Raw genomic sequence first — 21,173 nt, 5'->3', positions numbered from 1 at the left:
GATGTGTCCCTGTCCCGGGATGTGTCCCTGTCCCTGCTGTGTGCTCCTGTCACTGATGCGGGTCACTGTCTCGGGACGTGGATCCCTCCCCCCGGGATGTCGGTGTCCCCCGCTGTCCCCGCTGTCCCCCCGGTGTCGCTCCGTGGCCCGGGCTGTGGATAACGCCCCATCCCGGGAATGCCCGTTCTGTCCCGGGATGTCCATTCCTGTCCCGGACGGTCACCCGGGGGATGTCGGGTCCTTGTCCCGACACGTCGCTGTCCCCCGGCCGGGGATTCCCGTCGCATTCCCGGGATGTCGCTGTCCCCCGGGACGCCGGGTATCCGGGTCCCCCCGCGCTGCCGCTGCCGTCCCGGTGTGTCGGGGTCCCCCCGGGCGTCGCGGTCCCCCCGGGGGCGGAGCGGCTCCGGTCCCGCCCGGCCCCGCCGGTGTCCGGTTACCGGCTGGCGGCTGCCGCGGCCGCAGGAGCCGTCGTCCCGCGGAGCCGCGGCCCCCGCGCTGCCCACGCAGGTACCGGGCCCGGGGAGGGGGCGCGACGGGACCCGCGCGCGGGGAGCCCCGCGGGGGCGGCGGCAAAGCGGGGTCACCCCCGGTACCGGCACGGCACCCCCCGTCCCTCCCGCGCCGCCGCGCCCGGTGCCGGCTCCACGCGTGTCCGTGCGGAGCGACCCCCGCGAGTCCGGGGGTCCCCTCCGAGGGGCCCCTGGCGGTGTCACCTGCGGGGGTCCCGGAGCGGGGCCCGGCCCCACGCGGGGGCAACGGGCGGGGCCATCCCGGGGCTGCGCATCCCGGCCCGGGAGCCGCCGTGACCTTGGGCGGGGCGGGGGACACGGCGGGAGTGGCCCCGGTGCCACCCGCCGCGGGGACACGCGGGACGGGCCGGGCCGTGCCACTGTGCCCTGCGGGTGACACAGGGCGGTGACACAGCGTGGTGACACACGCCCGGGCAGTGGCAGTGCCACTGTGCCCTGCGGGTGACACAGGGAGGTGACACAGGGCGGTGACACACACCCGGGCAGTGCCAGTGCCCCGGCGCCCTGCAGGGCTGGGGATGTGCTTTAGTGCCCGGGTGCGCCGTGCCAGGCCAGGCCGTGCCGTGGGGTGCCATCGGTGCCGTGCCAGGCCTGGTGACACAGTGCGGTGCCATGGGGGTGCCATGGGGCGCGGGGTGGTGACACCACGCGGTGCAGAGGGCACAGCAGCCCCGCTGTGATCGGGTCCCGGCTGTCACCCTCAGCCCAAGGCCACCGTGGGACAGGTGCCCGTGTTGGGGACAGGGGGGTCACCCCCGCCGCCCCCGGGCTCGGCCCTGGCTGTGCCCACACCGGGGGTCCCAGAGCTGGGGGGGCTTTGCGGCACCCCCAGAGCGGGGGGGTCTCCAGCGACACTCGTGGTGACACGGGGACTTGGTGGCACCCCGGCCATGTCCCGCAGGGGACAGGGGCAGGGGACACGGGCAGGGGACAGCGTGTGCCACGGGCGGGGGCAGGGCCGGGCCGTGTTCCCCGCTGTCCCCTCCGGGGCCGGGCCGTGTTCCCCGCTGTCCCCTCCGGGGCCGGGCTGTCCTCCCCTCTGTCCCTTTCCGGGGCCGGGCGATGCCAGCGCTGACCCTTCCCTCAGTGGGCACCGGGCCAGCGCCACGTGACGCCGCCGTGACACGGCCGTGACGCGGCCGGGGCTCCCGGGGGCTGGCACCGCCCCGGGCACACCGGCAGGGCACCGCTGTCCCCGCCGCCCCCCGGTCCGCGCCCGCGCCCACCGCCCCCGTGTCCCCGCAGGTGTCACCGGCCGGTGCCCAGGATGGCGGAAGCTCACCAGGCCGTGGCCTTCCAGTTCACGGTCACCCCCGAGGGCTTGGGCTTCCAGCTGAGCCGCGAGGCCGTGCGCCAGCTCTACCTGGCCGTCGTGCACTCATGGAAGAAGCGCCTGGTCCGCGCCAAGGTGGGCTCGGCCGCCCGTGCCCCCGCCGGTGCCACCCCCGTGTGCCCCCGTGACCCCGCTGTGCCCACAGAACAGCTTCCTGACCGGCGTGTACCCCGCGTCGCCCTCCAGCTGGATGGTGGTGGTGATGGCCACGGCCGGCTCCTGCTACTGCCACGTGGATCCGTCCCTGGGGCTCATCGCCCACATCCGGCACTGGCTGCCCCGCAGGTGAGCGGGACACGGGACCGGCCGGGACACCGGCACGGCCAGCGAGGGCGGCCCGTGGTGGGGACAGCCCGCGTGGGGACAACCCGCATGGCCCCCCGGCAACGCTCCGGGGAGAGACCCCAGACCCAGCGTGGCCCTGGGGGCTCCACCCTGCACATCCCCGCCCCATTTGGGGGTGTCCCTCAAGGAGTCCCACCCCACGGAGGGGACCCCGACCCCTCGAAAGTGCAGGAGACCTGTGGTATCTCCACTTGGGGGTGTCCCTCAAGGCACCCCACGCAGGCACATCCCCGTGGGTCCCACTCCACAGGCACAGCCCCACCTGGGGACATTTCCTGGCGGTGCCACCGGGGGCACAGCCCAGCCTGGGGACACTCTGGGGATGCCACCCGCGCTGTCCCCACCGCTGAGGCCGTGTCCCCCCCCGTGTCCCCAGCGAGGCGCTGAGCCCCCATGCGCAGACCGTGGTCAGCACCGTGGTGTTCTCCACGGGGGCCTGGCTGGCGGCCGTGCTGCTCTTCCGGAGGCTGCTCCGCCTGCTACTCTCCTACCACGGCTGGATGTTCGAGCCCCACGGGCGCATGAGCCGCAGCACCCGCCTCTGGATGGTGAGCAACACCGCGCTGGGACATGCGGGACACGTGGGGGTTTGGGAGCTGTGGGGGCTTTGGGAGATGTGGGAGCTTTGGGAGCTTTGGGACATGTGGGGGTTTGGGAGATGTGGGAGCTTTGGGAGATGTGGGAGATGTGGGAGCTTTGGGAACTGTGGGAGATGTGGGGGCTTTGGGAGATGTGGGGGCTTTGGGAGATGTGGGAGCTTTGGGAGCTATGGGAGCTGTTGGAGGTGTGGGAGCTCTGGCTGGTGTGGGAGCTATGGGAATTTTGGGTGCCGTGGGAGCCACAGATGCCATGGAGTTGTGGAAGCTGTTGGAGTTGTGGGAGCTCTGGGAGCTGCGGCTGGTTTGGGAGCTTTGGGTGCCATGGATCCCATGGGAGCTGTTTGAGCTATGGGAGCTTTGGGAGATGTGGGAGCTTTGGGAACTGAGGGAGAAGTGGGAGCTTTGAGAGTTTTGGGAGCTGTGGGAGCTGTGGGAGCCGCAGATGCCATGGAGTTGTGGGAGCTGTTGGAGTTGTGGCTGCCAGGGAAACCTTTGGAGATGTGGGAACCATGGGAGCTGTGGGAACTCGGGGAGCTGTCGGAGCTATGGGAGACGTGGATGCTCTGGGAACTGTGGGAGCTGTGACTGGTGTAGGAGCTGTGGGTGCTGTGGGAGCTTTGGAAACTCGGGGAGCTTTGTGAGCTGTGGAGGTTTTGGTAGCTGTGGATTTTTTGGGAGCCAAGGATACCTGGAGATTTTTGGGAGCTGTGGGAGCTGTGGGACCTGTGGCTGGTGCAGGAGCTTTGGGTGCCGTGGGAGCTGTGGGTGCTGGATTTTTCTGGGAGCTGTGGGAGCTGTGCATCCTCACCCCATCCCTCCTCCTCCTCCTCCTCCTGCTGCCGCTGCTCCCGCAGGCGTTGGTGAAGATCATGTCCATCCGCAAGCCCCTCCTGTACAGCTTCCAGAGCTCCCTCCCCACGCTGCCGGTGCCGCCCGTGAAAGCCACCATCGCCCGGGTACGCTGTCCCCGCGGGGCTGGGACCCCAGGGGTGCCCGCAGCGGCAATGATGGGGTGTCACCCGTGTCCCCTCCCCGCAGTACCTGGAGTCGGTGCGGCCGCTCCTGGACGATGACAAGTTCCGGGAGATGGAGGCGCTGGCCAAGGAGTTCCAGGAGAAGACGGCGCCGCGGCTGCAGCGGTACCTGCGCCTCAAGTCCTGGTGGACAACCAACTATGTGAGTGTGGGGACACCCGGGGACATGGGGACCCCGCGGCCTTTGGGGTGGTGACCCCAGAACTGGTGTCCCCTCCCGGCAGCATGAGGAGGGATTTGGGATCTCCTGGGTGTCCTGGCTGGAGCAGTAGGGGCAGAGGATGCTGTCCCCCGTCACTGTCCCCGTTCCTGTCCCTTCCCCTGTCTCCTGTCCTTGTCCCTGCCTCCTAACCCTTGTCCCTGTCCCCTCTCCCTGTCCCCCATTCCTGTTCCTATTCCTGTCCCTGTCCCCATCCCTGTTCCTGTCCCCTATCCCTTGTTCCCTGTCCCTGTTCCCTGACCCTTTACCCTATCCCTCATCCCTGTCTCCTGTCCCCATTCCTTGTCCCCATTCCTGTCCCCTATCCCTTGTTCCCTGTCCCTGTTCCCTGACCCTTTACCCTGTCCCCTATCCCTGTCCCCCATCCCTGTCTCCTGTCCCCATTCCTTGTCCCCGTTCCTGTTCCCCTATCCCTTGTTCCCTGTCCCTGTTCCCTGTCCCTTTACCCTATCCCCTATCCCTGTGTCCTGTCCCCATTCCTTGTCACCATCCCTGTCCCCTATCCCGTGTCCCCTATCCCTTGTCCTTGTCCCTGTCTCCTATCCCATGTCACCCTCCCTGTGGCCTTTCCCGGTTCCCTCTCCGCATCCCTGTCCCTGTGCTCTCTTTCCCCCGCTGTCCCCTGTCCCCATCCCCTGTCCCGGTCCCTTGTCCCCATCCCCTGTCCCGTGTCCCTTGTCCATGTCCCCGTCCCCGTTCCTGCAGGTCAGTGACTGGTGGGAGGAGTACATTTACCTGCGCGGCCGCAGCCCCATCATGGTCAACAGCAACTACTACGCCATGGTAAGGGCTGGAGGGGGGCCGGGGGACCCCCAAACCCCCCCGGGGACCCCCGGCACCCCCCGCGACACGCGGCGTGTCCCCTGTCCCCAGGATTTCCTGTACGTGACCCCCAGCCGCGTCCAGGCTGCGCGGGCGGCCAACGTGGTGCACTCCATGATGCTCTACCGCCGGCGGCTGGACCGGGGCGAGATCCCCCCGGTGAGGGGGCCCGGGGGGGTCCAGGGGGCGTCCAGGGGGTCCCACAGGGCTGGGGGGTCCCGGCTGTCCCGGAGGGGTGGGGTCGGCGTTGTCCCGTTGTACCGGCAGCAGCTGGAATGGGGGCAGATCACCCCGGTGAGGGGGGACTGGGGGGCCCCGATGGAGCTGGGAGGGGGGTCCCATGGGGTTGGGGGTCCCAGGGGGGCCCCATGGGGCTGCGGGGGACCAAGGGGACTGGAAACTGGGGGAGTCGCATGGGACTGGGAGGTTCTTTAGGGTTGAAGGGACTCAGAGGGTGCCATGGGTCTGGGGGCTCCAGAGGGTCCCATGGGGTTGGGGGGGCTGGGGGATTCTTTAGGATTCTTTAGGGTTGGGGGGGGTCCATGAGCCTGGGGGTCCAGAGGCTCCCATGGTGCTGGGGGTGCTGGGGGGTCCCAGGGGGCAGGGGGATGGAGGTTTGGGGGGTTCCCAGGGGGCTGGGGGGTCCCAGGGGGATGGGGGGATCCTGGGGCTCCTGTGGGGTTTGGGGGAGCTGTGGGGATCCCATGGATTTGGGGGTCCCGTGGGGCTGGGGGAGCTGTGGGGATCCCATGGATTTGAGGGTCCTGTGGGGCTGGGGGAGCTGTGGGGATCCCATGGATTTGGGGGTCCTGTGGGAGCTGTGGGGATCCCATGGATTTGGGGGTCCCGTGGAGCTGGGGGAGCGTTGGGGATCCCATGGATTTGGGGGTCCTGTGGGGCTGGGGGAGCTGTGGGGATCCCATGGATTTGAGGGTCCTGTGGGGCTGGGGGAGCTGTGGGGATCCCATGGATTTGGGGGTCCTGTGGGGCTGGGGGAGCTGTGGGGATCCCATGGATTTGGGGGTCCCGTGGGGCTGGGGGAGCTGTGGGGATCCCATGGATTTGGGGGATTTGGGGGTCCCGGGAGAGCAGGGAGAGCTCCGTGTGACAGGAGCAGGGAGAGCTCCACCCGGGGCTGTCGGGGGGCTCGGAGCGGGGGTGGCAGCGGCAGAGCTGGGCACGCCGCCCCCCCGAGCCCCCCTGAGCCGTGTCCCCCTCCCCAGATGATGGCGCTGGGCGTGGTGCCCATGTGCTCGTACCAGATGGAGCGGATGTTCAACACCACCCGCATCCCGGGCAAGGAGACGGGTACGGCCGGGGAGGGGGCGGCACCGGGCCCGGGGGGCATCCCCGGGGTCCCGCCGGCCTGGCCTGACCCCCCGTGCCCCCCCAGACACGCTGCTGCACCTGACGGACAGCAAACACCTGGCCGTGTACCACAAGGGCCGCTACTACAAGATGTGGCTCTACTACGGGGGGCAGGTGCTGCCGCCCGCCGACCTGGAGATGCAATTCCAGAGGATCCTGGAGGACCCCTCGCCCCCGCAGCCCGGGGAGGAGCGGCTGGCGGCGCTCACGGCCGGGGAAAGGTGCGAGGCACCGGGAACAACGGGAATGACGGGGTGTCGGGCGTGCTGGGATGCTGGGGACTCCGGGAATAACGGGGATACCGGGATGCTGGGAACTCTAGGAACTCCGGGAACAATGGGAATGATAGTGGGGACACTGGGCACCTGGGAACTCCAGGAACTCCGGGAACAATGGGAATGATAGTGGGGACACCGGGCACCTGGGAACTCCAGGAACTCCGGGAACAATGGGAACAATGGGAATGGTAGTGGGGACACTGGGCACCTGGGAACTCCAGGGTCACTGGGAATAATGTGCATAATGGGAATACTGGGGATAATGGGCACCTGGGAACTCCAGGGTCACTGGGAATAATGTGCATAATGGGAATACTGGGGATAATGGGCACCTGGAAACACCGGGAACTCTGGGAATAATGGGGATGTTGGGCATACTTGGAACTCTGGGAACAATGGGAATAATGGGGATACTGGGGACACGGGGTACCTGGGAATAATGGGAATGATGGACATAATGGGAATACTGGGAATTCCGCCAAAACTGGGGGCACTGGGCACCTAGAAATGCCAGGAACTCTGGGAATAATGGGAATGTTGGGCGTACTGGGATGCTGGGCACCCGAGAACTCTGGGAATACCAGGACACTGGGAATGACGGGGATACTGGGGACACTGGGCACCTGGAAACTTCGGGAATAATGGGCATGTTGGGCACACTGGAAATGCCAGGCACCTGAGAACACCGGGAACACTGGGAACAATGGGAGCAATGGCCATACTGGGAATACTGGGGATGCTGGGCACAATGGGCTCCTGGGAACTCTGGGAGCGATGGGCACACTGGGGATACTGGGAACACTGGGAGTGTTGGGAACCCGGGACCACCAGGGCGTCCTTTCCCCATCTCTGCCCCCCATCCCTGTCCCCAGTCTCGCACAGGGACACGGGACCCCCCTCGTGGGTGGGGGGCTCAGAGGGGTCCTCGATGGCCCCGGTGCCACCCGGGGTGGGGTGTGTGGGGTTTGGGGTGCCCCTCGCTGACCAGCACCGCCCAGGGTGCCGTGGGCCGAGGCGCGGGCGCGGTTCTTCCGCCACGGCCCCAACAAGGCGTCCCTGGACGCCATCGAGCGCGCCGCCTTCTTCCTCACGCTGGACGAGGAGGAGCACGGCCAGGAGCCCGCCCAGCCCGGCTGCATGGACGCCTACGCCAAGTCCCTGCTGCACGGCCGCTGCTACGACCGGTGCGTGACCCCAAAACCTGCCCCTGGCACCCACAGACACCCCAAAACCCACCCAACCCAGTCCCTGCTGCACGGCCGCTGCTACGACCGGTGCGTGAGACAGGACACCCCAAAACCTGCCCCTGGTACCCACAGACACCCCAAACACCCACCCAGCCCAGTCCCTGCTGCACGGCCGCTGCTACGACCGGTGCGTGAGACAGGACACCCCAAAACCTGCCCTCAGTACCTACAGGCACCCCAAACACCCACCCAGCCCAGTCCCTGCTGCACGGCCACTGCTATGACTGGTGAGCACCCCAAAACACCTCCAGGACCCCAAAGCTGCATCCCAAACACCCACAGACACCCACAAACACCACCAGACACCCCAAACCCCCACCCAGCCCAGTCCGTGCTGCACAGACACTGCTGCGACCGGTGCACACCCCAGAACACCCCAAAACCTGCCCCTGGTACCCACAAATACCCACAGACACTCCAAACACCCCAAAAACCCACCCAGCCCAGTCCGTGCTGCACAGACACTGCTCTGACTGTGTGCACCCCAAAGACACCCCTGAGACCCCCTCCCAGACCTTCTGAACCCCCTCACATCATCCCCAGCCCCACCAGACCCCATCACCGAGTCCCTACTGCACTGCTGTGACCGATGGGCACCCCGAAAGCCTGCTGGGACCCCAAACCTCCCGCCAGCACCCTCTGCACCCCCATCCTACAATCCCAGACCCAGATCCATTCCCAGACCCCCCAGCACCATCGGGCCCCTCAGCACCCCATCCCTGCTGCTCCCACCAACTGTGGGGACCCCAAAACCCTCCCAGATGTCCCGAACCCCCCCCCCCAGCCCCTTCAGACTCCCTGCCCTCTCCCTCCCAGTACCCTCTGCCCCCCAGTGCCCCCCAAACACCCCCTAAACACCCCCAAATCCGCCCCAAACCCCCCGTGCCGCCCGCAGCTGGTTCGACAAGTCCTTCACAGTGGTGGTCTACAAGAACGGCAAGATCGGGGCCAACGCCGAGCACTCCTGGGCCGACGCCCCCATCGTGGGGCACCTCTGGGAGGTACCGGGGCACCAGTGGGGCTCCCCCGGATGGGGACACCCCAAATGGGGCGGGGACACCCCCAGTGGGGCACCCCAGGGCTGGGGACCCCCTGATGGGGACCCTCAGCTCAGGACCCCATGGGGTGCCCCAAGGTCTGGGGACCCCTGGCCAGGTGGGGAGCCCTCAGTTGGGGACCCCTATAAGGCACCCCAAGGCTGGGGACCCCCGTTTGGGGACGGAGGGAAGATGTGGGGTTCTGCCCGGGGCTGTGGGGTGAGGGTCGGGATTCTGGGGGGGCCCTGAGGGTTTGGGATTGGGGGGCTGGGGGGATCAGGGAGTTGGGGTGATGGGAGGTTTTGGGGATAGGGGCATTTGAGGGGCTTGGGGGCTGCAGGTGGTCGGGGGGGATTGCGGGGTTGAGGAGCTTGGGGATTTGGGGTTTGGTGAGCTGAAGGGTTGGGGGCCATGGAATTGGGGGTCAGGGACCAGGGCCTTGGGGATTTGGGGTGTGGGGGACCATGGAACTGGGGGGATTTGGGTGTGGAGGACCATGGAACTGGGGGGATTTGGGTGTGAGAGACCATGGAACTGGGGGGATTTGGGTGTGAGGGACCATGGAACTGGGGGGCCAGGGAATTTGGGGATTTTGGTGTTGGAGGGTCACGGGATTGGGAGGTCGGGGGGCTTGGGGATTTGGGGTTTGGGGAGCTGAAGGATTGGGGGCCATGGAATCGGGGGTCAGGGAGCAGGGCCTTGGGGATTTGGGGTGTGGGGGACCACGGAACAGGGTGGATTTGGGGACTTGGGTGTGGAGGACCATGGAACTGACCATGGAACCGGGGGGCCAAGGGATTTGGGGATTTGGGGATTTTGGTGTTGGAGGGTCACGGGATTGGGAGGTCGGGGGACTTGGGGATTTGGGGTTTGGGGAGCTGAAGGGTTGGGGGCCCATGGGATTTGGGGTCTGGGGGCACAGAACTGGGCGATCAGGGGTCTCGGGAATTCGGGGTTGGGGCAGTCATGGATTGAGGGTTGAGGTTCTGGGGATTTGGGGTCTGGGTGGATTGTGGAATTGGGGTGCTGGGAGTTATGGAGTTGTGGGGCCGGGGGTTTTGGCGGCCGGGGGTTTTGGGGGGCAGGGGGTTTTTGGGGACCGGGGGTCATTGCCCCCTTCCCACCGCCCCCTGTCCCCCCCAGTTCATGCTGGCCACGGACAAGTTCCAGCTGGGCTACACCCAGGACGGGCACTGCAAGGGGGACCCCAGGTGGCACCTGGCGCCCCCCCAGCGCCTGCAGTGGAACTTCCCCCCCGAGGTGGGTGACAGGGCAGGGACAGCGGCAGGTGAGGGTGAGGGCACAGGTGAATGCAGCGCCACGCTGTGCCGGGCCATGCAGTGTCCCCAGGGGGGGTGGCTTGGGTGTGGGTACGGGTTCAGGTGTGGGCTTGGGTGTGGGTACAGGTTCAGGTGTGGGCACAGGCTCAGGTGAGGGTGCCATGCCATGCCATGCCACGCCACGCCACGCGGTGTCCCCAGGGGCTGGCGGCCATCGAGGCGTCGCTGCGCGTGGCGCGGGCGCTGGCCGACGACGTGGATTTCTGCTGCTTCCCGTTCACCACCTTCGGCAAGGGGCTCATCAAGCGCTGCCGCACCAGCCCCGACGCCTTCATCCAGATCGCCCTGCAGCTGGCTCACTTCCGAGTGAGGGACGGGCACGGGAGCCTGCGGCGGGATGATGGGATGATGGGATGATGGGATGATGGGATGGCATAGGATCCATGGGGTGGGAATGGGAATGGGGAGGGAATGGGGCAGCAGGGAGCTGAGGTGGGGTAGGGTAGGTATGGAATGGTGATGTGGATGGGATGGGACAGGGATAGGGATAGAATGGGGTAGGGGTGGGATGGGATGGGATGGGATAAGGATGGGATGGGACAGGGATAGGGATAGAACCGTATAGGCATGGGATGGAATGGGATAACGATGGGATGGGATGGGATGGGATCCATGAGATGGGATGGGATGATGGGATGGGATGGGATGGGATGGGATGGGATGGGATGGGATGGGATGGGATGGGATGGGATGGGATGGGGTGGGATGGGATGGGGTGGGACGGGACGGGACGGGACGGGACGGGACGGGACGGGATGGGGTGGGAAGGGATGGGATGGGATGGGATGGGATGGGATGGGATGAGATGGGATGGGATGGGATGGGATGAGATGGTGCAGGACCAGGGAAGGACGGGATCTGGGCAGGGCCATGGCCAGGACGAGGTGGGTGTGACCGGTGTCAGGCAGCAGGACGAGCCAGGCCCATCCCATGTCCCCACGCTGCCATCCCGCAGGACAAGGGCTCCTTCTGCCTGACGTACGAGGCGTCCATGACGCGGCTGTTCCGCGAGGGCCGCACCGAGACCGTGCGCTCCTGCACCTCCGAGGCCACGGCCTTCGTGCGCAGCATGGCCGACCCCTGGAGCAGCGTGAGTGACACCGGCGGGGACGCGGGGCTGGCCTGGGAACCGCCACACCCTCCTGGGACTGTCACTCGGGGGGTCCCCATCCCCCCTGGGGGTCCCCGTCCTTCATGGACGTTCCTGTCCCTCCTGGATGTCCCCATCCCTCACAGAGGTTCCTGTGCCTCACGGGGTGCTGGGTGCCTGTTTGGGTTCGGGTTTGGGGTGTCAGGTTTGGGTGTAATTTGGGGTTCACCCCAGTGCTCGGAGTGGCAGCAGCTGTTCAAGGTGCAGATCTGGGGGCTGTATCAGGGTGCAGGTTTGGGCTCAGTTTGGGGTGCAGTTTGGCTGTAATTTGGGGTTCTCCCGCAGCACTCGGAGTGGCAGCAGCTGTTCAAGGTGCAGATTTGGGGGCTGTGCTGGGGTTCGGGTTTGGGGTGCAGGTTTGGGGTGCAGTTTGGCTGTAATTTGGGGTTCTCCCACAGCGCTCGGAGCGGCAGCAGCTGTTCAAGGTGCAGATCTGGGGGCTGTATCAGGGTGCAGGTTCGGGGTGTCAGGTTTGGGGTGCAGTTTGGCTGTAATTTGGGGTTCACCCCAGCGCTCGGAGCGGCAGCAGCTGTTCAAGGTGCAGATTTGGGGACTGGGCTGGGGTTCAGGTTTGGGGTGCAGGTTTGGGGTGCAGTTTGGCTGTAATTTGGGGTTCACCCCAGCGCTCGGAGCGGCAGCAGCTGTTCAAGGTGCAGATCTGGGGGCTGTGCTGGGGTTCAGGTTTGGGGTGCAGTTTGGCTGTAATTTGGGGTTCTCCCGCAGCGCTCGGAGTGGCAGCAGCTGTTCAAGGTGCAGATCTGGGGGCTGTATCAGGGTGCAGGTTTGGGGTGTCAGGTTTGGGGTGCAGTTTGGCTGTAATTTGGGGTTCACCCCAGTGCTTGGAGTGGCAGCAGCTGTTCAAGGTGCAGATCTGGGGGCTGTATCAGGGTTCAGGTTTGGGGTGCAGGTTCGGGGTGTCAGGTTTGGGGTGCAGTTTGGCTGTAATTTGGGATTCCCCCGCAGCGCTCGGAGCGGCAGCAGCTGTTCAAGGTGCAGATCTGGGGGCTGTGCTGGGGTTCAGGTTTGGGGTGCAGTTTGGCTGTAATTTGGGGTTCACCCCAGCGCTCGGAGCGGCAGCAGCTGTTCAAGGCCGCGGCAGAGAAGCACCAGCAGCTCTATCGCCTCGCCATGACGGGCTCGGGCATCGACCGCCACCTCTTCTGCCTCTACCTGATGTCCCGGTACCTGGGCACGCAGAGCCCCTTCCTGGCCAAGGTCAGCGCGGGACAGGGGCATGGGGGCAGCAGCACACAAGGGTGGCACTGAGGGACACGAGACGGGGACAGGGGACAGGGATATGGGGCAGGGACACGGAACGGGGACACGGGACAGGGACATGGGACGGGGACACGGGACGGGGACACGGGATAGGGGATAGGGAAACAGGACAGGGACACAGGGGCACAAGGGACACGGGACAGGGACACGGGATGGAGACATGGGCCAGGGACATGGGACGAGGACACGGGGGGATACAGAGGGGCACGGGGGTGCAGCACACGGGACACTGAGGGACCCGGGACACGACGGGGACACAGAACAGAGACACGAGGGGACACGAGGGGGACACGGGCGAAGCAGCACACGGGACACTGAGGGACACGGGACTCGAAGGGCACTCGGGACAGGGACATGAGGGGGCAGTGTGGAAGCAGCGCACGAGGGTGGCACTGAGGGACACGAGGGAACGGGCGCCGTCACGGGGGAGCACACAGAGCCACTGTGGGACACGAGCAGGGGGCACGGGGGACACAGTGTGGCACCGGGAGGGGCACGGGAGGGCACAGCGGGACACAAGGGGGCACTGCCACCCTCCCTGGTGTCACTGCACATGGAGTCCCGCTCTGGGGCTGGGGTGGCACGGGGCGTAGTGGGGCAGTGGGGCTCCCCGGGTGCCCCGGGCTGCAGCGAGTGTCCCCGCAGGTGCTGTCGGAGCCCTGGCGCCTCTCCACCAGCCAGACCCCGCAGCAGCAGCTCAAGATGTTCGACTTCGAGCAATTCCCCGACCACGTCTCCTGCGGCGGCGGCTTCGGCCCCGTGAGCTCCGGGACCACCGGGGGGCACCGGGAGGGCACAGGCGGGCACCGGGAGGGGGCAGTGGGTGCAGGGGGGCCCGTGGGGTCTTGTACTCCATTCCCCCCGTGGGTTCGGGCAGGGGGTGCCCCACGCCGGCAGTCCCCAGCCCCACAGGGGGGACCCGGGGGGTTCAGCCCGGCCCCACAACCCCCAGGTGGGTGCCCCAGGTGGGTCCCAGGTGCCCCATGGGCCCTCTCTCCCCCCCCGCAGGTGGCAGACGATGGCTATGGGGTGTCCTACATCATTGCCGGGGAGAACCTCATCACCTTCCACGTGTCCAGCAAGTTCTCCAGCCCCGAGACGGTGAGGGGCAACGGGGGGTGTGTGGGGGGGGGAGCTATACCAGAACTTCAATCCATGGGGTCACCTGTGGGGTCACCTGGGGGGTCACCTGGGGGGTCACCTGTGGGTCTGGGACACCCCTGACCCTGATATTGACCCTGCTGCATCCTGCACCCCACCCCTTCCTGTGGGACCATCCCTGTCCCCTCCTCTGGGACCCTCCCCACATCCCAATCCACCCTGTGGGACCCCCACCGCATCCCCATCCCATCCCTGGGACCCTCCCCACATCCCAATCCACCCTGTGGGACCCCACCCCATCCCCACCCCACATGCCGGTCCCCCATTCCTCCGGGCTGCCGGCTGTTCTGGGGGTCCCCCAGCCCCGGGGGTGCCCCGGGGTGGGCACGGGGGGTCCGGGTGTCCCTTTGGGCACTCGGGGCGGGCTCTGAGCGGCGCTGCCCGCAGGACTCGCAGCGTTTCGGCCGCAACATCCGCCAGGCCATGCTGGACCTCGCGGCGCTCTTCGACAAACCCGCGGCCGGGAAGTGACCGGGGGGGCCCGGGGGGCTTGGGGGGCCGGGGGCGCTGCCCTGCACCCGCTCCCAATAAAGGCTCTTGGTGTGACCCCGCTGTGCCACGGGGGGGGCGCCGGGGGTGGCCGTGGGGTGCAGCCAGGGCTGGATCCATGGAATGTGGGGTGCAGCCATGGGGTGCAGCCAGGGCTGGATCCGTGGAATGTGGGGTGCATCCATGGAATGCTGGGGTGCATCCATGGGGTGCAGCCAGGGCTGGATCCGTGGATGGAATGCTGGGGTGCAGCCAGGGCTGGATCCATGGAATGTGGGGTGCAGCCATGGAATGCTGGGGTGCATCCATGGAATGTGGGGTGCATCCATGGGGTGCAGCCAGGGCTGGATCCATGGGGTGTCCTCGGGGGGACAGGTGGGTACCAGCCAGGGCCAGTGAAGGCATCAGAAGGGCCATCCCTAGGGCACTGACCCCGGTGGTCCGTACCCAGCCCCATCCCGGGGATCTGTGGCCATCCATCCAAATGATCCATGCCCGTCCCAGAGATCTATGCCCATCCCCAGCTCCGTGCCCATCCTGGTGATCCATGCCCATCCCAGAGATCTGTAGCCATTCTGAGGTCCGTGCCCATCCCAGTGATCTGTGCCCATCCCCATGCCCATGCCCGTGCTTGTCCTGGTGATCTATGGCTGTCCCCATCCCAGTGATCCATGCCCATCCCCAGCTCCATACCCATCCTGGTGATGTGTGCCCATCTCAGTGATCCATGGCCATTCCCAGCTCTGTGCCCGTCCCGGTGATCCATGCCCATGCCCATGTTTGTCCCGGTCATCTGTGCCCATCTCCATCCCAGTGATCTGTGCCCATCCCAGTGATCTGTGCCCATCCCCGTACTCGTGCCCATCCCCATCCCGGTGATCTGCTCCCATCCCCAGCCCCATGCCCATCCCCATATCCATACCCACATCTGTATCCATCCTGGTGGTCCGTTCCCGTTCCAGAGATCCGTGCCCATCCGGGTGCTCCACGCCCATCCCCGGATCCGCTCTCATCCCGGTGATGGTGCCGGTCCCCGTCCCTGTGCCCGTCCCCATCCCGGTGATCCATGCCTGTCCCGGAGATCTGTGCCTGTCCCGGTGCTCCGTGCCCATCCCCAGATTCGCTCTCATCCCAGTAATCCGTGCCGGTCCCCGTCCCCGTGCCCGTCCCTGTCCCCATCCTGGTGACGGGGGTGCTCAGCGGGGCACGGCGGCACGGGCGGGGGCTGCGCAGAGCCCCTGGCCCGTGTCCCGCCTGGGGGTCGCCGCGCCCCGGCTGGCACCGCTGGCACCGCTGGCACCGCTGGCACCGTCCCCGCCCGCCCTCCCTCCCTGCCCGCCGCCACCGGCACCGGCACCGCCCGCCCGGCGCCGCCAGCCCGGAGCCACCCGCGGGCCGGGGGCCAGGACGGGGACAGGGACGGGGGACACACCGGGAGAGGGGACAGGGACGGGGGACACCCCAGGAAAAAGGACAGGCCGGGCACCGGGACTGGGGATACCACGGGAGAGGGGACAGGGACAGGGGACACACCGGGAGAGGCGACAGGGACAGAGGACACCCCAGGAAAAAGGACGGGAGGGGCACGGGGTCTGGGGACAAGATGGGGACAGGGAGCGAGGAGAACCCCGGGAGAGCGGACAGGGGACCAGGGGCCATCTGTCAGAGGGGACAGAGCGGGCACGGGGATGGGGGACATTCCTCGGAGAAGGGTCAGACAGGGACAGGGACAGAGATCCCCCGGGAGAGGGGACAGACAGGGGACAGGGACAAAGACCCCTCTGGGAGAGGGTCCGGGGACAGAGACCCCACCCCCGCCTGGGGACAGTCCCGTGGGGTCACTGTCACCCCCGCGCCGGGGCGGGGTCCTGCACCCCGACCCCATATCGGGGTGACATCCACCATCCCCGACCCCATATCAGTGTGATATCCATCATCCCGACCCTATATTGGGGTGGCATCCACCATCCCCATCCCATATCGGGGTGACATCCCCCTCCCCGACCCCATATCGGGTAATATCCTGCTCCCCGACCCCATATCAGTGTGACATCCACCATCCCGACCCCATATCGGGGTGACATCCCACACTCAGACCCCAAATCGAGGTGACATCCCCCTCCCGACCCCATATCGGGGTGACATCCTGCTGTCCCCACGCTGGGGCTGTGTCCCCCCCGGAGTCCCCACGGCGGGGGGGGCTCGGAGCTGGCACTGGGGTGTCCTGGGTGCCGTGGGGACATCGGGGACACCGCTGGGAGCTGGGGGGGCTGTGCTGGGATCCCGGACCGCGAGGGGCTGGCCGTGTCCCTCGCTCCGTGTCCCTCGGTCCGTGTCCCTCTGTCTGTCCCTCGCTCCGTGTCCCTTGGTCCGTGTCCGCCGCAGCCGCGCCCGCTCCCCGTCCCTTATCAGCTCCCTTATCAGCTCCCTCGGGTGAGCGCACCCCAGCCCGGCACCCCCGGCCCCTTCCCCCCCGTCCCCATTTGGGGCGGGGGGCACCCCGGGGATGGCCCTGTCCCCTCCCGTGTCCCCTCCGGGCCCCTTCACCCCCTGTCCCCACTCAGGGCACCCCGGGGGTGGCCCTGTCCCCTCCCGTGTCCCGCTGTGTCCCCTCCCGGCTCCGTGCCCATCCTGGTCCCTCACACGGAGCTGTGCCCTGGCCCAGCCCGAGCCCCCCGCCCGTGGGTGACCCCCACGGCCCCGAGGGGACCCCAGAGCCCGCAGGGACCCCCGGCCGCGTCACGGTGACAGAGAGAGCGGGGGCAGCGCCGGGGGGCTCGGGGTGGGTGAGCACGGCCCGGGGGTGCCCAGGGAGCTGCCCGGGATGGGGGTGCCAGCGTCACGGCCGTGCCCGGGGCCTTTGATGCGGTGCCAGCGGCTCCACGAGCGGCTGCTCCGGGCCCGGCCCCCCCGCCCCGGCCCCGCTCGGGCCTATAAAGGGCTCGGGGTGCCCCCGGCCCGTCCCACCGGAGCTGCGGGAGCTGCGGGAGCCGCCAGGTGCCGGGGCTGGGGGTGCTGGGGGGTCCTGGGGAGAGGTCTGGGGGTGCTGGGGGTGCTGGGGGGTCCTGGGGAGAGGTCTGGGGGTGCTGGGGTGCTGGGGAGGGGTCTAGGAGTGCTGGGGGGAGGTGCTGGACAGGGGTCCTGGCGGTGCCACGGGGCTGGGGATATTGGGGAGGGGTCCTGGGGAGGGGTCCTGGCGGTGTTAGGGGGCTGGAGGCGCTGGGGGCACCAGAGAGATCCTGGGGTGAATGCGCTGGGGGCGCTGGGGGCGATGGTTCTGAGGGTGCTGGGGCAGCTGCACCCCCAGCCCTGCAGCCCCCCCCCCCCCCATTGCAGGAAGGCTGAGGATGGGTCCCGCCACGTTCCTGGGGCTCTGCCTGCTGGGCTGCCTGGTGCTGCCCCCCTCCCTGCCGGGTGAGACCCCAAACTGCGCCCTTGATCCCCCAAACTGCGCTCTGAGACCCCCGACTGCGCCCTGATCCCCAAAACTGCACCCCAAGACCCTCCCTCCCACACCCTGAGACACCCCCGCTGCCCCCCAACCCTCCAAACTGCGCCCTGAGACCCCCAAATTTCACACGGGTCCCCCACCCACACTCTGAGCCCCCCAAATTTCACACAGGTCCCCTAGCCACACTCTGAGCCCCCCAAATTTCACACGGGTCCCCCCACCCACACTCTGAGCCCCCCAAATTTCCCCCACCCACACTCTGAGCCCCCAAAGCGCCCCCTGCCCGCCCCCCGCTTCCCTTTCCCCCAGCCCCCACCAGGGCCGGAGCTGCCCGGACCCCCCAAAGCCGCCCCAGCCGCGTTCGGGGGGATGTGACAGCCACCCCGCTGTCCCCGCAGGGGCCGAGGCCACGCGGTGTCCCCGCGGCTGGCTGTCCTTCGAGGGACACTGCTACGGCTACTTCGGGCAGCAGCTGAGCTGGCGGCGGGCCGAGGTGGGTCCGGGGGCGCGGGGGGTGCCGGGGGTGCCCAGGACGGCGCTGCAGGTGCCCGTGTCCCCAGGCGTGGTGCCAGGCCACCCGCGGGGCGCACCTGGCGTCGCTGCACAGCCCCGAGGAGCACCGGGCGCTCGCCGCCTTCCTGGCGCGGCGGCCGCGGCGCGGAGAGGACGATGAGGAGGGCGACAAGGACAGGGACAGGGACAGGGACAGGGAGGAGAGCGTCTGGATCGGCCTGCACCGGCGGGTGGGTGCCTGAGCGCGCCGTGCCTGTCTGTGCCCGTGTGCCGCGGCCGGTGTGCCACCCCGGTGTGCCCCGGTGTCCCCTGGCTGTGCCCAAACCTGCCCTGACCCTGCCTTGCCACACCCCGGTGTGCCACCCCGGTGTCCCCCGGTGTCCCCTGCCTGCGCTCCCTGTGCTCAAACCTGCCCTGACCCTGCCTTGCCACACCCCGATGTGCCACCCCGGTGTCCCCCGGTGTCCCCTGCCTGTGTCCCTGTGCTCAAACCTGCCCTGACCCTGCCTTGCCACACCCCGATGTGCCACCCCGGTGTCCCCTGCCTGACCCTGCCTGTGTCCCTGTGCCCAAACCTGCCCCGAGCCCGCCCTGCCACACCCCGATGTGCCACCCCGGTGTCCCCGGGCTGTGCCCAAACCTGCCCCGAGCCCGCCCTGCCACACCTTTGTGTGCCATCCTGGTGTCCTGAGCCCTCTGTGCAGCGCTACCTGTCCCTTGTGTGTCCCCTTGTCCCCCTGTGCCCCCTGTGCCCCTTTGCCCCCTGTGCCCCTGTCCCACTTGTGCCCCCTGTGCCCGCTGTGCCCGCTGTGCCCCTGTCCCACCTGTGTCCCTGTGTCCCTGCCACAGCGCCAGGGCTGGCTCTGGGCTGACGGGTCCCCGCGCCACTACCTGGCCTGGGAGGGGGACGATGGCCCCAAGGGACATCCCTGCATCGCCATGGAGGACTCGGCAGGTGAGGGGACACCGGGAGCCGGGGCTGGGGACAGCGGGCTGGGGACAGCCCTGTGCCACACGGGAGGACTCGGCCGGTGAGGGGACCCAAGGGTTGGGGGGCAGGGGGTGCCAGGGAGGGTCAGGGAGGGACAATGAGGGGTCAGGGGCGCTCCGGGGCTGTCAGTGTCCCCCGTGTCCCCGGTCCCAGCCCTGGCTCCTGTCCCCGCAGGGTTCATGGCCTGGGAGGGCGAGGCCTGCGGGGAGCGCAAACCCTTCATCTGCAAATACCCGGCCTAGGGGGGCCCCCACCCGTGTGCAGCCCCCCGACTGTGGGGCCTGACCCCCACCCTGCATCCTGTCCCAAACCCTGTCCCAGACCCCAATGCCTGCCCCAGACCCCAATTCCTGCCCCTAAACCCCATCCCAGACCCCAATCCCTGCCCCAAATCCTGTCCCAGACCCCAATCCCGGCCCAAAATCCTGTCCCAGACCCCAATCCCTGCCCCTAAACCCCGTCCCAGACCCCAATCCCTGTCCCCAAACCCCATCCCAGACCCCAATCCCTGTCCCCAAATCCCATCCCAGACCCCAATCCCTGCCCCTAAACCTGTCCCAGACCCCAATCCCTGCCCCTAAACCCCGTCCCAGACCCCAATCCCTGCTCCCAGCCCTGCCCCCAAATCCCATCTCCAGACCCCGACACCCCACACCCCTGCCCCACACTCTTTCTCCCAAACCCTGTGTCCTGCCCCCCAAGTCCCAGCCCCTTGATCACCCCTGAACCCCAGCCTCCAAATTCTGGACCTCTGTCCCCATCCCAAACCCTGCCCCCTTAACCTCCTCCCCCAAACCCCTGTCCCACCCCCTGCACCCCCCACACCCCCCAACCCGTGGATCACCCCCACCCCACACACCCAGCCCCCCCTACATGGAGACCCCCCAATAAAGTGACGAAGCACCGCGATGTCCCCGTGTCCCTTTGCTGTGTCTGCGCCCCGCGGGTGACACCAACAGGGGACAGGGACCCTCAGTTCCCCATGGGGGGCACAGCCAGGGGTGTCCCCAAGGCAGCCCCGGGGGGTCTCAGCCAGTTTCTGTGTTCCCATGTCCCCCCATGTCTTCATGTGCCCCTGTCCTCCTGTGTCCCCCATATTCCCATGTCCCCACATCCCCTGTGTCCCCCCTGTCCCCATGTCCCCCCACCGTCTCCCTGTGTCCCCGTGCTCTTCCCGTGTCCCCCAATATATCCCCATGTCCCCCATGTGTCATTCACATCCAAGTCTCCATGTTCCCCTGTCCTCTCCTGTCCCCTCCTGTCCCCCTGTCCCCTCCTGTCCCCTCCTGTCCCCCTGTCCTTGTGTTCCTGTGTCTCCATGTCCCTCCTGTCCCTCCATGGGGTCCAGAGGGGTCACATGTGGGGTTCTGGGGGGTCAGATACTGGGCCCAAGGGGTGCAGCCATGGGGTGTATTTTTGGGGTGTACCCATTGGGATGAACCCATGGGGATGCTGAGGTTTATCCCTGGGGTGTATTTTTGGGGTGTACCCATTGGGATGAATCCATGGGGTGTATTTTTGGGGTGTACCCATTGGGATGAACCCATGGGGATGCTGAGGTTTATCCATGGGGTGTATTTTTGGGGTGTACCCATTGGGATGTATCCATGGGATGCACCCATGCAGTGTATTTTGGGGGTGTATCCATGGGGTGAACCCACTGGGATGCATACATGGAGGTGCCGGGGGTCAATCCATGGTATTTTTGGGGTGTATCCATTAGGATGTACCCGTGGGGTGTATTTTTGGGGTGTATCCATTAGGATGTACCCATGGAGTGTATTTTTGGGGTGCACCCATTGGGATGTACCCATGGGGGTGCAAAGCTTTATCCATGGGGTGTATTTTGGAGTGTACCCATTGGGATATATCCATGGGGTGTACTTTTGGATGTACCCATCTGGATGTACCCCTGGGGTGTATTTTTGGGGTGTACCCATCGGGATGTACCCATGGGGTGTATTTTTGGTGTGTACCCATCTGG

General features: G+C 67.2%; 2 protein-coding genes across 2 annotated transcripts; both read left to right on the top strand.

Annotated features, from left to right (window-relative positions):
• The first annotated feature begins 458 nt into the window (after positions 1-458).
• Positions 459-14,216, top strand: CPT1B (carnitine palmitoyltransferase 1B). The gene is made up of 19 exons (XM_058022227.1): positions 459-510; positions 1,779-1,941; positions 2,012-2,151; positions 2,588-2,759; positions 3,665-3,766; positions 3,849-3,986; positions 4,770-4,847; positions 4,938-5,045; positions 6,110-6,194; positions 6,280-6,475; positions 7,531-7,716; positions 8,675-8,780; positions 9,960-10,076; positions 10,298-10,462; positions 11,112-11,246; positions 12,369-12,521; positions 13,230-13,343; positions 13,593-13,685; positions 14,133-14,216. Exons 2-19 carry the CDS (start codon positions 1,801-1,803, stop codon positions 14,214-14,216), a joined length of 2,313 nt encoding a protein of 770 aa, XP_057878210.1. The 5' UTR covers positions 459-510; positions 1,779-1,800.
• Positions 14,217-15,837: 1,621 nt separating this feature from the next.
• Positions 15,838-19,431, top strand: LOC131082363 (dromaiocalcin-1-like). Its single transcript, XM_058022226.1, has 6 exons — positions 15,838-15,946; positions 17,571-17,648; positions 18,084-18,178; positions 18,246-18,428; positions 19,048-19,153; positions 19,364-19,431. Exons 1-6 carry the CDS (start codon positions 15,838-15,840, stop codon positions 19,429-19,431), a joined length of 639 nt encoding a protein of 212 aa, XP_057878209.1.
• The last annotated feature ends 1,742 nt before the right edge of the window (positions 19,432-21,173 follow it).

Source organism: Melospiza georgiana, chromosome 4 (genome assembly GCF_028018845.1).
Source record: "Melospiza georgiana isolate bMelGeo1 chromosome 4, bMelGeo1.pri, whole genome shotgun sequence".
NCBI classification, from domain to species: Eukaryota; Metazoa; Chordata; class Aves; order Passeriformes; family Passerellidae; genus Melospiza; species Melospiza georgiana.
The sequence above is the reverse complement of the archived record's forward strand: the minus strand, read 5'-3'. Positions and strand labels throughout refer to the sequence as shown.

What these genes read in the sequence shown, in the direction of transcription:
- CPT1B (XM_058022227.1), top strand. Translation starts at nt 1,801, where the DNA reads ATGGCGGAAGCTCACCAGGCCGTGGCCTTCCAGTTCACGGTCACCCCC. An exon ending in TCGTGGGGCACCTCTGGGAG is followed by an intron (nt 8,781 to 9,959) that starts GTACCGGGGCAC and finishes TGTCCCCCCCAG; the next exon opens with TTCATGCTGGCCACGGACAA. An exon ending in AGTTCTCCAGCCCCGAGACG is followed by an intron (nt 13,686 to 14,132) that starts GTGAGGGGCAAC and finishes CGCTGCCCGCAG; the next exon opens with GACTCGCAGCGTTTCGGCCG.
- LOC131082363 (XM_058022226.1), top strand. Translation starts at nt 15,838, where the DNA reads ATGGGGACAGGGAGCGAGGAGAACCCCGGGAGAGCGGACAGGGGACCA. An exon ending in GGGACATTCCTCGGAGAAGG is followed by an intron (nt 15,947 to 17,570) that starts GTCAGACAGGGA and finishes CCCCCATTGCAG; the next exon opens with GAAGGCTGAGGATGGGTCCC. An exon ending in CGCCATGGAGGACTCGGCAG is followed by an intron (nt 19,154 to 19,363) that starts GTGAGGGGACAC and finishes CTGTCCCCGCAG; the next exon opens with GGTTCATGGCCTGGGAGGGC.